We start from the raw sequence: 16,549 nt of genomic DNA, 5'->3' as shown, positions 1-16,549 counted from the left end.
CAGATCCATACAGTCTCCATCCTACTAAACTACACTGTAGCAGTTACAGATCCATACAGCTATGGAGCCTCCATCCTACTAAACTACACTGTAGCAGTTACAGATCCATACAGCCTCCATCCTACTAAACTACACTGTAGCAGTTAGAGATCCATACAGCTATGGAGCCTCCATCCTACTAAACTACACTGTAGTAGTTACAGATCCATACAGCCTCCATCCTACTAAACTACACTGTAGCAGTTACAGATCCATACAGCCTCCATCCTACTAAACTACACTGTAGTAGTTACAGATCCATACAGCCTCCATCCTACTAAACTACACTGTAGCAGTTACAGATCTATACAGCTATGGAGCCTCCATCCTACTAAACTACACTGTAGCATTTACAGATCCATACAATCTCCATCCTACTAAACTACACTGTAGCAGTTACAGATCCATACAGCCTCCATCCCACTAAACTACACTGTAGCAGTTACAGATCCATACAGCTATGGAGCCTCCATCCTACTAAACTACACTGTAGCAGTTACAGATCCATACAGCCTCCATCCTACTAAACTACACTGTAGCAGTTACAGATCCATACAGCCTCCATCCTACTAAACTGCACTGTAGCAGTTACAGATCCATACAGCCTCCATCCTACTAAACTGCACTGTAGCAGTTACAGATCCATACAGCCTCCATCCTACTAAACTACACTGTAGTAGTTACAGATCCATACAGCCTCCATCCTACTAAACTACACTGTAGCAGTTACAGATCCATACAGCCTCCATCCTACTAAACTACACTGTAGTAGTTACAGATCCATACAGCCTCCATCCTACTAAACTGCACTGTAGCAGTTACAGATCCATACAGCTATGGAGCCTCCATCCTACTAAACTACACTGTAGCAGTTACAGATCCATACAGCCTCCATCCTACTAAACTACACTGTAGCAGTTACAGATCCATACAGCCTCCATCCTACTAAACTACACTGTAGCAGTTACAGATCCATACAGCTATGGAGCCTCCATCCTACTAAACTACACTGTAGCAGTTACAGATCCATACAGCCTCCATCCTACTAAACTACACTGTAGCAGTTACAGATCCATACAGCTATAGGGCCTCCATCCTACTAAACTACACTGTAGCAGTTACAGATCCATACAGTCTCCATCCTACTAAACTACACTGTAGCAGTAACAGATCCATACAGCCTCCATCCTACTAAACTACACTGTAGCAGTTACAGATCCATACAGTCTCCATCCTACTAAACTACACTGTAGCAGTTACAGATCCATACAGCCTCCATCCTACTAAACTACACTGTAGCAGTTACAGATCCATGCAGTCTCCATCCTACTAAACTACACTGTAGCAGTTACAGATCCATACAGCTATGGAGCCTCCATCCTACTAAACTACACTGTAGCAGTTACAGATCCATACAGCCTCCATCCTACTAAACTACACTGTAGCAGTTAGAGATCCATACAGCTATGGAGCCTCCATCCTACTAAACTACACTGTAGCAGTTACAGATCCATACAGCTATGGAGTCTCCATCCTACTAAACTGCACTGTAGCAGTTACAGATCCATACAGCCTCCATCCTACTAAACTACACTGTAGCAGTTACAGATCCATACAGCCTCCATCCTACTAAACTACACTGTAGCAGTTACAGATCCATACAGCTATGGAGTCTCCATCCTACTAAACTGCACTGTAGTAGTTACAGATCCATACAGCCTCCATCCTACTAAACTACACTGTAGCAGTTACAGATCCATACAGCCTCCATCCTACTAAACTACACTGTAGCAGTTACAGATCCATACAGCCTCCATCCTACTAAACTGCACTGTAGCAGTTACAGATCCATACAGCCTCCATCCTACTAAACTGCACTGTAGCAGTTACAGATCCATACAGCCTCCATCCTACTAAACTACACTGTAGCAGTTACAGATCCATACATCCTCCATCCTACTAAACTACACTGTAGTAGTTACAGATCCATACAGCCTCCATCCTACTAAACTACACTGTAGCAGTTACAGATCCATACAGCTATGGAGCCTCCATCCTACTAAACTACACTGTAGCAGTTACAGATCCATACAGCCTCCATCCTACTAAACTACACTGTAGCAGTTACAGATCCATACAGCCTCCATCCTACTAAACTACACTGTAGTAGTTACAGATCCATACAGCCTCCATCCTACTAAACTACACTGTAGCAGTTACAGATCCATACAGCCTCCATCCTACTAAACTACACTGTAGTAGTTACAGATCCATACAGCTATGGAGCCTCCATCCTACTAAACTACACTGTAGCAGTTACAGATCCATACAGCCTCCATCCTACTAAACTACACTGTAGCAGTTACAGATCCATACAGCCTCCATCCTACTAAACTACACTGTAGTAGTTACAGATCCATACAGCCTCCATCCTACTAAACTACACTGTAGCAGTTACAGATCCATACAGCTATGGAGCCTCCATCCTACTAAACTACACTGTAGTAGTTACAGATCCATACAGCTATAGAGCCTCCATCCTACTAAACTACACTGTAGTAGTTACAGATCCATACAGCCTCCATCCTACTAAACTACACTGTAGCAGTTACAGATCCATACAGCTATGGAGTCTCCATCCTACTAAACTACACTGTAGCAGTTACAGATCCATACAGCCTCCATCCTACTAAACTACACTGTAGCAGTTACAGATCCATACAGCCTCCATCCTACTAAACTACACTGTAGCAGTTACAGATCCATACAGCCTCCATCCTACTAAACTACACTGTAGCAGTTACAGATCCATACAGCTATGGAGCCTCCATCCTACTAAACTACACTGTAGCAGTTACAGATCCATACAGTCTCCATCCTACTAAACTACACTGTAGCAGTTACAGATCCATACAGTCTCCATCCTACTAAACTACACTGTAGTAGTTACAGATCCATACAGCCTCCATCCTACTAAACTACACTGTAGCAGTTACAGATCCATACAGCTATGGAGCCTCCATCCTACTAAACTACACTGTAGCAGTTACAGATCCATACAGCTATGGAGCCTCCATCCTACTAAACTACACTGTAGCAGTTACAGATCCATACAGCCTCCATCCCACTAAACTACACTGTAGCAGTTACAGATCCATACAGCCTCCATCCTACTAAACTACACTGTAGCAGTTACAGATCCATACAGCCTCCATCCTACTAAACTACACTGTAGTAGTTACAGATCCATACAGCCTCCATCCTACTAAACTACACTGTAGTAGTTACAGATCCATACAGCCTCCATCCTACTAAACTACACTGTAGCAGTTACAGATCCATACAGCCTCCGTCCTACTAAACTACACTGTAGTAGTTACAGATCCATACAGCTACGGAGCCTCCGTCCGACCAAACTACACTTCCTGAGGTGTTCAGAGTATGCTAGATAGCGAATTAGCTCAGGTCGTCGCCTCGTCTGTTTGCCCGTAAACAAGCTCTGTAACATGGAGATATGGCTGCGTGAGAACACAAACCTTATCAAGGTGTGTATCAACTGAACCTTTTCTTCTATGGAAATTCCTTGTTGCTGATATGAAAGATACGGTCCTTATGCTTTGAATACAAGCATCACATGTTAATGTTTAGGTTGAGCGTTGGGACAAAACCCCCCCCCCGGGCAGAAGACGCCTTCGTCCAATGACTCTTATGTGTAATGTAATGGAACTGAGAGTCAGAATCAAGGGCAAGGGACATCCCTAGCCCATTGAAATTGAAAATGGTTATGGTTAGGGTAAGGGTTAAGAGTAGGGACGTCCCAAGGATCCCGGATAGCACTGACCATGTTGCTTTCCTGCTGTTCGCAGCTGATCTGTGCATGGAGACAGGCGGAATCTGTAACTAGGCAACGGCAAGAGGTTCCCATGGCACCAATGTGGATAAAAAAAGATGGTGTGAAGACTGGGAAGGTCTTTTGTTCCAGAATACAATAGGAAATAGTACTCTAATACAATAGTAAATAGTACTCTAATACAATAGGAAATAGTACTCTAACCTAAATGTGTTTCTCACTGACACACAGAAAAAAATGCCAACTTTATTTTTTAACCATAAAATTACATTAGGCTGTTGTAAGTTGTTGTTATATGTGAACAAACAAACCAATGATAATAGCCAATAATAATAATAATAATAACCAATCATAATGATAATAATAGCCAATAATAATAATAAAAGCCAATAAAAAATCCAATAATAATAATAGCCAATAACAAAAGCCAATATATTGTCTGTTCCTGACTTCTTGACTAAGGGGACTGTTTCTCCAAGCAAATCCAGCTCATAAGGGTTACTATGGAAACTGAGAGCAGCAGAGCCATAGTAACTGAAGACACTTGTTGCCACAGTGTGTTTCCGTGGAGACGGCGCTTGAAAGAGTGGGAGTCATTTTCACTCACTCACACAGGTGTTGATTTTTAAAGTACAAGAAAAGACACCTTTTCCTCTGAAAATAGCTTGTTGTTCCTCAACGGCTCAAAGTGGTTCAGGAGAGACCTAGGACCCAAATGACAAGCTTCAGCAAAACAAAATAGCAAGAAAAACAGGGCAGTTCCTTCCCATCTCACAAGTGTCAGAGTAGGCATACGTAGTTCTTGCCCACCAGTTAAATGAAGACTAGATTTTTAATAAAGCTAGTCTTTAAATCTTCACCATTATATTACAGTCCATAAATAAGTGGGTATTAGTTATCATTCTACCGGTGTCATATTTCTGCGACTATCTTCTCTATTTTCATAGTGTGAATGATTCCAGACCATTCCCGTGAGATTGGCATTGTCATCATACCCGAACCGGAAGCAGGTTAGACATAGAAAGGCGAACAGAGACTGAGGTTACGTTTTAAATTAAATATGTTATCTTTGTCTGATTCTCTCCATACATATAGGATTATGAGGAAGTGAAAACAAAAGTGTTTGAGACCAGGCTTTCCTGCCACCCAGAGTGAAACGTATTCTGGGCCACCGCCAACGTGACTGTGTCTGACAGCAGAGACAGACTAGTGACAAATGTCAAACACCACCAGTGGGCTACAGCCAATCCTGAGGAGGCGCAAATAGACCTCGGTGAAAGAAGGGATGTGCTGAAAGAAGGGATGTGCTGAGAGAAGGGATGTGCTGAGAGAAGGGATGTGCTGAGAGAAGGGATGTGCTGAGAGAAGGGATGTGCTGAGAGAAGGGATGTGCTGAGAGAAGGGATGTGCTGAAAGAAGGGATGTGCTGAGAGAAGGGATGTGCTGAGAGAAGGGATGTGCTGAGAGAGTAGTGAAAGTGAAGAGATCTCCGTTTTACTCTCTCCCGCCTGCTCTCTCTCCCCCTGCTCTCTCTCCCCCTGCTCTCTCTCTCCCCCTGCTCTCTCTCCCACCTGCTCTCTCTCCCCCTGCTCTCTCTCCCACCTGCTCTCTCTCTCCCGCCTGCTCTCACCTGCCTGCTCACTCTCTCCCGCCTGCTCTCTCTCCCGCCTGCTCTCTCTCCCGCCTGCTCTCACCTGCCTGCTCTCTCTCCCGCCTGCTCTCACCTGCCTGCTCTCTCTCTCCCGCCTGCTTTCACCTGCCTGCTCACTCTCTCCCGCCTGCTCTCTCTCCCGCCTGCTCTCTCTCTCCCCCGCCTGCTCACTCTCTCCCGCCTGCTCTCTCTCTTCCCCGCCTGCTCTCTCTCTCCCCCGCCTGCTCACTCTCTCCCGCCTGCTCTCTCTCCCGTCTGCTCTCTCTCTCCCCCGCCTGCTCACTCTCTCCCGCCTGCTCTCTCTCTTCCCCGCCTGCTCTCTCTCTCCCCCGCCTGCTCACTCTCTCCCGCCTGCTCTCTCTCCCGCCTGCTCTCTCTCTTCCCCGCCTGCTCACTCTCTCCCGCCTGCTCTCTCTCCCACCTGCTCTCTCTCTTCCCCGCCTGCTCACTCTCTCCCGCCTGCTCTCTCTCCCACCTGCTCTCTCTCTTCCCCGCCTGCTCTCTCTCCCGCCTGCTCTCTCTCCCGCCTGCTCTCTCTCTTCCCCGCCTGCTCTCTCTCCCGCCTGCTCTCTCTCCCGCCTACTCTCTCTCTTCCCCGCCTGCTCTCTCTCCCGCCTGCTCTCTCTCCCGCCTGCTCTCTCTCTCTCACCTGATCTCTCTCCCGCCTGCTCTCTCTCTTCCCCGCCTGCTCTCTCTCCCGCCTGCTCTCTCTCTCCCCCGCCTGCTCACTCTCTCCCGCCTGCTCTCTCTCCTGCCTGCTCTCTCTCCCGCCTGCTCTCTCTCTTCCCCGCCTGCACTCTCTCTTCCCCGCCTGCTTTCTCTCTCCCGCCTGCTCTCTCCTACCTGATCTCTCTCCCACCTGCTCTCTCTCCCGCCTGCTCTCTCTCCCCTGTCTGCTCTCTCCCGCCTGCTCTCTCTCTCCCCCTGCTCTCTCTCCCACCTGCTCTCTCTCCCCTGTCTGCTCTCTCCCGCCTGCTCTCTCTCTCCCCCTGCTCTCTCTCCCACCTGCTCTCTCTCTCCCGCCTGCTTTCTCTCTCCCGCCTGCTCTCTCTCTCCCGCCTGCTTTCTCTCTCCCACCTGCTCTCTCTCTCCCGCCTGCTTTCTCTCTCCCACCTGCTCTCTCTCTCCCGCCTGCTTTCTCTCTCCCGCCTGCTCTCTCTCCCGACTGCTCTCTCTCTCCCGCCTGCTCTCTCTCTCTCACCTACTCTCTTCCCCGCCTGCTCTCTCTCCCGCCTGCTCTCTCCCCCGCCTGCTCTCTCTCCCACCTGCTCTCTCTCCCCCGCCTGCTCTTTCTCCCACCTGCTCTCTCTCCCACCTGCTCTCTCTCCCATCTGTTCTCTCTCTCCCGCCTGCTCTCTCTCCCCCGCCTGATCTCTCTCCAGCCTGCTCTCTCTCCCGCCTGCTCTCTCCCCTGCCTGATCTCTCTCCAGCCTGCTCTCTCTCCCACCTGCTCTCTCCCCCGCCTGATCTCTCTCCAGCCTGCTCTCTCTCCCGCCTGTTCTCTCCCCCGCCTACTCTCTCTCCCTTCTGCTCTCTCTCACACCTGCTCTCTCTCCCCCGCCTGCTCTCTCTCCCGCCTGCTCTCTCTCCCGCCTGCTCTCTCTCTCCCACCTGCTCTCTCTCCCGCCTGCTCTCTCTCCCGCCTGCTCTCTCCCGCCTGCTCTCTCTCCCGCCTGCTCTCTCTCTCCCGTCTGCTCTCTCTCCCCCGCTTGCTTTCTCTCCCCCGTCTGCTCTCTCCCGCCTGCTTTCTCTCCCACCTGTTCTCTCTCCCCCGCCTGCTCTCTCTCCTACCTGCTCTCTCTCTCCCCCGCTTGCTTTCTCTCCCCCGTCTGCTCTCTCCCGCCTGCTTTCTCTCCCACCTGTTCTCTCTCCCCCGCCTGCTTTCTCTCCCACCTGCTCTCTCTCTCCCCCGCCTGCTCTCTCTCCCACCTGCTTTCTCTCCCGCCTGCTCTCTCTCCCACCTGCTCTGTCTCCCACCTGCTCTCTCTCTCCCCCCGCTCTCTCTCTCCCCCTGCTCTCTCTCCCACCTGCTCTCTCTCCCCCGCCTGCTCTCTCTCCTACCTGCTCTCTCTCCCCCGCCTGCTCTCTCTCCTACCTGCTCTCTCTCTCACCTGCTCTCTCTCCCCTGCCTGCTCCCTCTTTCTCAGAGCCAGAGGGAGTAATCCAAGCTTTCAAGACTACCATCAGTAGCAGTTCAACCTCTGAACCCAGGCTGCCAAGAAGGTGCCCCCCCCAACCTGAACCTTAAGCTCCCTGGGCCCGTATCCACAAAGCGTCAGAGTAATGATCTAGGATCCATATACACAGAGTGTACAAAACATTAAGAACACCTTCCTAATATTGGGAGACGTACCCCCCCACCCCCCCCCCTCCTTTTCCCTTATAACAGCCTCCACTCGTCAGGGCATTGACTCTACAAGGTGTTGAGAGCGTTCCACAGAGACGCTGGCCCATGTTGACTCCAATGCTTCCCACAGTTGTGTCAAGATGGCTGCATGTCCTTTGGGTTGTGGACCATTCTTGATACACTCAGGAAACTGTTGAGCGTGAAAAACCCAGCAGCGTTGCAGTTCTTGACACACTCAAACTGGTGAGCCTGGCACCTACTACCGTAACCCTGTTCAAAAAGGTGCTTAAAATCTTTTGTCTTACCTATTCATCCTCTGAATGGCACACATACACACGTCTCAAGGCTTAAAAATCTTTCTTTAACCCGTCTCATCCCCTTCATCTACACTGACTGAAGTGGATTTAACAAGAGACATCAATAAGGGATCATAGCGTTCACCTGGATGTACCTGGTCAGTCTGTATCATGGAAAGAGATGTTGATAATGTTTTGTAACAAGCCCAAAAAAAACAGATCAAATCAAATTTTATTTGTCACATGTGCCGAATACAACAGGTATAGACTTTACCGTGAAATGCTTACTTTACAAGCCCTTAACAAAAAATACAGAATGTGTTGTTTAAAGTAAGATGAAAAAAAGCATACACAATAAAATAAACAATAACGATGAGCACTTCTTCGTCGGTGTCCTGAGATCTCTCATTGGTTAAGGATGATGACAGCCCACTGAGTAGGCTATATTAAGACACACCCTCAAGTCTGTTACAGTACAGGACTAGGGCCAAATAGCACCCTATTCTCTACATAGTGAACTTCTTTTGACCAGGACCCATAGGGTTCCTGCCCAAAAAATACAGGATAAAAAGTGCACTATAATAGGGAATAGGGTGCCATAGGGCCCTGGTTAAAAGTAGGGCACTATATACGGAAAAGGGTGCCATAGAGCCCTGGTTAAAAGTAGTGCACTATATAGGGAATAGGGTGCCATAGGGCTCTGGTTAGAATTAGTGCACTATATAAAGAAGAGTGCGCATTTGGAACACAAACCTAGTTTCAGAGCAACTCTGTTGCTATGGCTTGAACTAATCATCCCCAGCCTTTCTAACTAGCTGGTGGGATAGGGCTGAGATGGTGGGTTCAATATGGCTTGAACTAATCACCCCCAGCCTTTCTAACTAGCTGGTAGGATAGTGCTGAGATGGTGGGTTCAATATGGCTTGAACTAATCATCCCCAGCCTTTCTAACTAGCTGGTAGGATAGTGCTGAGATGGTGGGTTCAATATGGCTTGAACTAATCATCCCCAGCCTTTCTAACTAGCTGGTGGGATAGTGCTGAGATGGTGGGTTCACTTGGGACCACGGACCAGTCAAGGCAGTTAAGCACTTGATCCTCTTGGGTACACTAATGTGAGATTTTAGAGAGTGAAAGCTAGACATGTGATTGGATTGAACAGAGCAGACTGCAAGTGTTTTTACCTTAAGGAAATCTGAGAGAGAGAGAGATACAGAGAGAGAGAGAGAGAGATACAGAGAGAGAGAGAGAGAGATACAGAGAGAGAGAGACAGAGAGACAGAAAGAGAGGAGACAGAGAGAAGAGAGAAGAGAACGGCAGCTCATTAAAACCATACATCTAACTAATAAAATGTAAAAACAGTCTTCAGCTCACACCAAAAAGCAACTCTGTAGGAAAATATAGTACAAAACTTTTGCTTCCCCCCCTTCGCAACTCTGACAACAAAACAAACAAAAACTGTAAAGACAGGCATTTAAAACAGTGTCACTAATGTGATCAAAGTAAAGTTTCAATAGTGTTATTATTTTTATTTAAATGTTTTTATTCATTTATCCTCTTTATTAACAAAAATAGAAGCATTTTGAGACATTTTTGACCCAGTTTCAGGAAACACAGGAAAGACAATAGGAAGAGATCTGAAAGCTTTGCTGTTGTTTCATTACAGAAGGATACTAGTACCACATGCACACACACACACACACACACACACACACACACACACCCACACACACACCCACACACACACACACACACACACAGAGGGAGAGAGATAAAGACACATACACACACACACACACACAGAGGGAGAGAGCGAGAGAGATACACAAAGAGAAAGAGAGAGAGCGACAGAGAGATACACAAAGAGAGAGAGAGACACACACACGTGACCGTCTATGTACATTGCCATGCTGATCTGGACATAGTTCACAATCGATGGATTCACTCATGACATCATAAAACCTTACAGACAATAACAGGACATACAATAGCTGCACAGTTTGCAAATATTATAGGGTCAACCTCAATCAATCCCTGGTTTTAACTCCGTCCTGGTTTAATAATATAGGTTTAGATCCATCCCTGGTTTTGACTCAGTCCTGGTTTAATAATGTAGGCTTCAGATCCATCCCTGGTTTTGACTCAGTCCTGGTTTAATAATGTAGGGTTCAGATCCATCCCTGGTTTTGACTCAGTCCTGGTTTATAATATAGGGTCCAGAGTCATCCCTGGTTTTGACTCAGTCCTGGTTTATAATATAGGGTCCAGAGTCATCCCTGGTTTTGACTCAGTCCTGGTTTATAATATAGGGTTCAGGTCCATCCCTGGTTTTGACTCAGTCCTGGTTTAATAATGTAGGGTTGAGATCCATCCCTGGTTTTGACTCAGTCCTGGTTAATAATATAGGGTCCAGGTCCTAAAGGCCTAAAGCATCCCAAAGGCTTGCTAGCCACTAACAGTCTAACACTCTCCATTCTAGCCACTAACAGTCTGTCAGGGAGCTGGTTTTCAGTCAGCCCTGGTGAAGAGTACGTTCCGTCAACTAGAGGTCGCCGCCAGTCATTCAACCAGTCAGTGAGTTCAGGGGCATTGTTTCAGCTGTGCCAGCGTGCCAGTCAGTGAGATCAGGGGCATTGTTTCAGCTGTGCCAGCGTGCCAGTCAGTGAGATCAGGGGCATTGTTTCAGCTGTGCCAGCGTGCCAGTCAGTGAGATCAGGGGCGTTTTTTCAGCTGTGCCAGTCAGTGAGATCAGGGGCATTGTTTCAGCTGTGCCAGCGTGCCAGTCAGTGAGATCAGGGGCGTTTTTTCAGCTGTGCCAGTCAGTGAGATCAGGGGCGTTGTTTTAGCTGTGCCAGCGTGCCAGTCAGTGAGATCAGGGGCGTTGTTTCAGCTGTGCCAGCCTGCCAGTCAGTGAGATCAGGGGCGTTGTTTGAGCTGTGCCAGCGTGCCAGTCAGTGAGATCAGGGGAGTTGTTTCAGCTGTGCCAGCGTGCCAGTCAGTGAGATCAGGGGTGTGGTTTCAGCTGTGCCAGCGTGCCAGTCAGTGAGATCAGGTGGCGTTGTTTCAGCTGTGCCAGCGTGCCAGTCAGTGAGATCAGGGGCGTTGTTTCAGCTGTGCCAGCGTGCCAGTCAGTGAGATCAGGGGCGTTGTTTGAGCTGTGCCAGCCTACGGAGCAGCTGCTGCTGCCTGGCCTTCAGCTGCCGTTTCTCCTGTGCCCGCTGGCGCTCGCTGGAATGCAGCTGTCCCAGGTACTCAGTGGCGCGTGTCAGGATGGCCACCTTGGGCGTCTTTGAACACTCTGCCAAGCCGGGGATCTCATCCCGCAGTGTCAGGAAGCGAGAGCGCAGGTCATTGCGCCGTTTCCTTTCCAGGAAGTTATGTGTCTTGCGTTTGTCTGTATCCTCATAGTCGGAGGACTGGGGGCTGCAGGGGTGGGAGGAGGATAATCGGGGAGAGGCAGATGGGGATCCGCAAGGGGAAGGTGTGTTGGCGTCAGATGATTCCGACCCGACGGTTGCTACGGCGACGTGCGGTTTGCTCTCTGAGTTCCGATCGGAAGTGGAGGCGGGTTGCAAGTGCGGCTGGGTGTTAGAGGAGTTATGAGGAGAGTTTGAGGGCTCGTGTCGGACCCTCTTCCTGGGGAGGTTGGGGGCTGTGTGTGTGTCCGGGGAGGGCGCTGCGTAGTTGTGGTGCTGTTGGTGGATAGAGATGTGGAAACGGTTCACCGCCCGGACCATGATCGTCACCGGCGTCCGCCTGTCTAGCCCGCCGCCGCGTCCCCCGGTAACTCTGCCGTTGACCAGCCGCCGGGACTTGTACTGCTTGTTGTGTTCCACCGTCACCACATCAATCTCCTCTTCGTCATCATCATCATCACCGTCGTCGTCATCGTCGTGGTCACTAGATTCATCATCTGCTGGGACATTGAATGGAGAAGGTTAGTGACCACAGCAGAACAATGTGACAATAAGTATGTTAATTCCAGAAATGGACCCTTTTTTAACCGCTTCGCCATGTTTGATTATCAGCTGTTGTCAAACACGTGGATCTTGAAAAAACGACTCTCTTCCTCAAATATAGTGTGCGGCAAATTCAACTAGATGAAAAGACTAAATGAGTACGAACATCCTGGCATTTAAAGCATATCCCTTTTTTTTTCTATATTTCACATACTATAAAAAAGTTATATTTTTGCATACCCATAATGCCCTACTATTTAGAATGCAGGTACAGGTATTTAGACATGGCCACACACTCTCAAACACTGCACAACACACACACACACACACACACACACACACACACACACACACACACACACACACACACACACACACACACACACACACACACACACACACCATAGCTCAGCCACGGGAGGTTGGTGGCACCACCTCCACCTTGGGGAGGACGGGCTCTTGGTTATGGCTGGAGCAGAATCACTGGAATGGTATCAAATACATCAGAAACACACAGTTTCCATTTGCTCTGTTCCACCCATTATTATGAGCCGTCCTCCCCTCAACGGCCTCTACTGAGCTCAGGCTCTCTCTCTCCGGTTATTCATCTCAGTCATGTGTCATGAGATGCACACACACACACACACACACACACACACAGAGAGAGAGAGAGACGGAGAAAGAGACACAATAGAACAACAGAAATAGACACAGACAGAGACAGCGAGAGAGAGAGACAGCGAGAGAGAGAGACAGAGAGAGAGACAGAGAGAGACAGAGAGAGACAGAGAGAGACAGAGAGAAACAGAGAGAGAGAGAGAGAGACAGAGACAGAGAGACAGAGATCCCTTCACAACCAGACACACCCCAACCAATCAATACCCCCCCCAAACCAACCATTCCCACATCCTATTTAGGGCTCCTCAGGTCAGGCCAATGCCCCTCCTGCCCTCCACCTCCGGCAAAGAAGGCCTGAACATGAGTCACACATACGCTCAGGCCGTGAGCAGGCAAACAGGCCCAACCCCCACTCTTACACTAGCCCAGGCCAATGGCATGTATCAGATGCTCAGCAGACTCTGCTCACACTTACTGGCCTGAGGCCAAACCACACCACTATGGAACACAAAGCCTTCACTATCTCATGCTGGAATATCCAAGACCTGAGGTCGTCTGCCTTTGGCCTAAAGAGCAGGAACCCAGACTTCAATGAAATCTGAAATACAGACGTTGTCATCCTACAAGAAACCTGGTATAGAGGAGACGGAACAACTGGTTGCCCTCTAGGTTGCAGAGAGCTGGTAGTCCCATCCACCACACTACCAGGTGGGTGGTATAGAGGAGACGGAACAACTGGTTGCCCTCTAGGTTACAGAGAGCTGGTAGTCCCATCCACCACACTACCAGGTGGGTGGTATAGAGGAGACGGAACAACTGGTTGCCCTCTAGGTTACAGAGAGCTGGTAGTCCCATCCACCACACTACCAGGTGGGTGGTATAGAGGAGACGGAACAACTGGTTGCCCTCTAGGTTGCAGAGAGCTGGTAGTCCCATCCACCACACTACCAGGTGGGTGGTATAGAGGAGACGGAACAACTGGTTGCCCTCTAGGTTGCAGAGAGCTGGTAGTCCCATCCACCACACTACCAGGTGGGTGGTATAGAGGAGACGGAACAACTGGTTGCCCTCTAGGTTGCAGAGAGCTGGTAGTCCCATCCACCACACTACCAGGTGGGTGGTATAGAGGAGACGGACCCACCGGTTGTCCTCTAGGTTACAGAGAGCTGGTAGTCCCATCCACCACACTACCAGGTGGGTGGTATAGAGGAGACGGAACAACTGGTTGCCCTCTAGGTTGCAGAGAGCTGGTAGTCCCATCCACCACACTACCAGGTGGGTGGTATAGAGGAGACGGAACAACTGGTTGCCCTCTAGGTTGCAGAGAGCTGGTAGTCCCATCCACCACACTACCAGGTGGGTGGTATAGAGGAGACGGACCCACTGGTTGCCCTCTAGGTTACAGAGAGCTGGTAGTCCCATCCACCACACTACCAGGTGGGTGGTATAGAGGAGACGGACCCACTGGTTGCCCTCTAGGTTACAGAGAGCTGGTAGTCCCATCCATCACACTACCAGGTGGGTGGTATAGAGGAGACGGACCCACTGGTTGCCCTCTAGGTTACAGAGAGCTGGTAGTCCCATCCATCACACTACCAGGTGGGTGGTATAGAGGAGACGGACCCACTGGTTGCCCTCTAGGTTAGAGAGAGCTGGTAGTCCCATCCACCACACTACCAGGTGGGTGGTATAGAGGAGACGGACCCACTGGTTGCCCTCTAGGTTACAGAGAGCTGGTAGTCCCATCCACCACACTACCAGGTGGGTGGTATAGAGGAGATGAACCCACTGGTTGTCCTCTAGGTTACAGAGAGCTGGTAGTCCCATCCACCAAACTACCGGGTGGGTGGTATAGAGGAGACGGACCCACTGGTTGTCCTCTAGGTTACAGAGAGCTGGTAGTCCCATCCACCAAACTACCGGGTGGGTGGTATAGAGGAGACGGACCCACTGGTTGCCCTCTAGGTTACAGAGAGCTGATAGTCCCATCCACCACACTACCATGTGGGTGGTATAGAGGAGACGGACCCACTGGTTGCCCTCTAGGTTACAGAGAGCTGGTAGTCTCATCCACCACACTACCAGGTGGGTGGTATAGAGGAGACAGACCCACTGGTTGTCCTCTAGGTTACAGAGAGCTGGTAGTCCCATCCACCACACTACCAGGTGGGTGGTATAGAGGAGATTGACCCACTGGTTGCCCTCTAGGTTACAGAGAGCTGGTAGTCCCATCCACCACACTATCAGGTGGGTGGTATAGAGGAGATTCACCCACTGGTTGCCCTCTAGGTTACAGAGAGCTGGTAGTCCCATCCACCACACTACCAGGTGGGTGGTATAGAGGAGACGGACCCACTGGTTGCCCTCTAGGTTACAGAGAGCTGGTAGTCCCATCCACCACACTACCAGGCGGGTGGAATAGAGGAGACGGACCCACTGGTTGCCCTCTAGGTTACAGAGAGCTGGTAGTCCCATCCACCAAACTACCAGGTGGGTGGTATAGAGGAGACGGACCCACTGGTTGCCCTCTAGGTTACAGAGAGCTGGTAGTCCCATCCACCAAACTACCAGGTGGGTGGTATAGAGGAGACGGACCCACTGGTTGCCCTCTAGGTTACAGAGAGCTGGTAGTCCCATCCACCACACTACCAGGTGGGTGGTATAGAGGAGACGGACCCACTGGTTGCCCTCTAGGTTACAGAGAGCTGGTAGTCCCATCCACCACACTACCAGGTGGGTGGTATAGAGGAGATGGACCCACTGGTTTCCCTCTAGGTTACAGAGAGCTGGTAGTCCCATCCACCACACTACCAGGTGGGTGGTATAGAGGAGACGGACCCACTGGTTGCCCTCTAGGTTACAGAGAGCTGGTAGTCCCATCCACCACACTACCAGGTGGGTGGTATAAAGGAGACGGACCCACTGGTTGCCCTCTAGGTTACAGAGAGCTGGTAGTCCCATCCACCACACTACCAGGTGGGTGGTATAACGGAGACGGACCCACTGGTTGCCCTCTAGGTTACAGAGAGCTGGTAGTCCCATCCACCAAACTACCAGGTGGGTGGTATAGAGGAGACGGACCCACTGGTTGCCCTCTAGGTTACAGAGAGCTGGTAGTCCCATCCACCACACTACCAGGTGGGTGGTATAGAGGAGACGGACCCACTGGTTGCCCTCTAGGTTACAGAGAGCTGGTAGTCCCATCCACCACACTACCAGGTGGGTGGTATAGAGGAGATGGACCCACTGGTTTCCCTCTAGGTTACAGAGAGCTGGTAGTCCCATCCACCACACTACCAGGTGGGTGGTATAGAGGAGACGGACCCACTGGTTGCCCTCTAGGTTACAGAGAGCTGGTAGTCCCATCCACCACACTACCAGGTGGATGGTATAGAGGAGACGGACCCACTGGTTGCCCTCTAGGTTACAGAGAGCTGGTAGTCCCATCCACCAAACTACCAGGTGTGAAACAGGGAAGAGACTCAGGGGTTATGTTAATTTGGTATAGAGCAGTGTCACGTTCTGACCATAGTTCTTGTGTGTTTTAGTGTTGGTCAGGACGTGAGCTGGGTGGGCATTCTATGTTGTGTGTCTAGTTTGTCCATTTCTATGTATGCCTGATATGGTTCTCAATCAGAGGCAGGTGTTTTGTGTTGTCTCTGATTGGGAATTATATTTAGGTGGCTTGTTTTGTGTTGGGGTTTGTGAGTGGTTGTTTCCTGTCTTTGTGTTCGTTTCACCAGAGAGGACTGTTTCGGTTTGCCACGTTTGTTATTTTTGTATTTTGTA

The 16,549-nt window shown here is 49.7% G+C and overlaps 1 protein-coding gene across 2 annotated transcripts in view; it reads right to left on the bottom strand.

The window, feature by feature from the left end:
* Nucleotides 1-8,397: 8,397 nt before the first annotated feature.
* Nucleotides 8,398-16,549, bottom strand: part of LOC129830674 (protein L-Myc-1b-like) — a 20,522-nt gene continuing 12,370 nt past the window's right edge. The window contains exon 2 of one of the 2 annotated variants that reach the window (XM_055893272.1): nucleotides 8,398-12,099. In XM_055893272.1, the coding sequence (XP_055749247.1) occupies nucleotides 11,321-12,099 (779 nt within the window). In that variant the 3' untranslated portion in view covers nucleotides 8,398-11,320. The remainder of the gene's footprint in view (nucleotides 12,100-16,549) is intronic. The other variant, XM_055893273.1, reaches the window with a different exon arrangement.

Source organism: Salvelinus fontinalis, chromosome 32 (assembly GCF_029448725.1).
Source record: "Salvelinus fontinalis isolate EN_2023a chromosome 32, ASM2944872v1, whole genome shotgun sequence".
Taxonomy (NCBI): domain Eukaryota; kingdom Metazoa; phylum Chordata; class Actinopteri; order Salmoniformes; family Salmonidae; genus Salvelinus; species Salvelinus fontinalis.
Note: the sequence above shows the minus strand (reverse complement) of the source record. Positions and strands in the feature narration are given on the sequence as shown.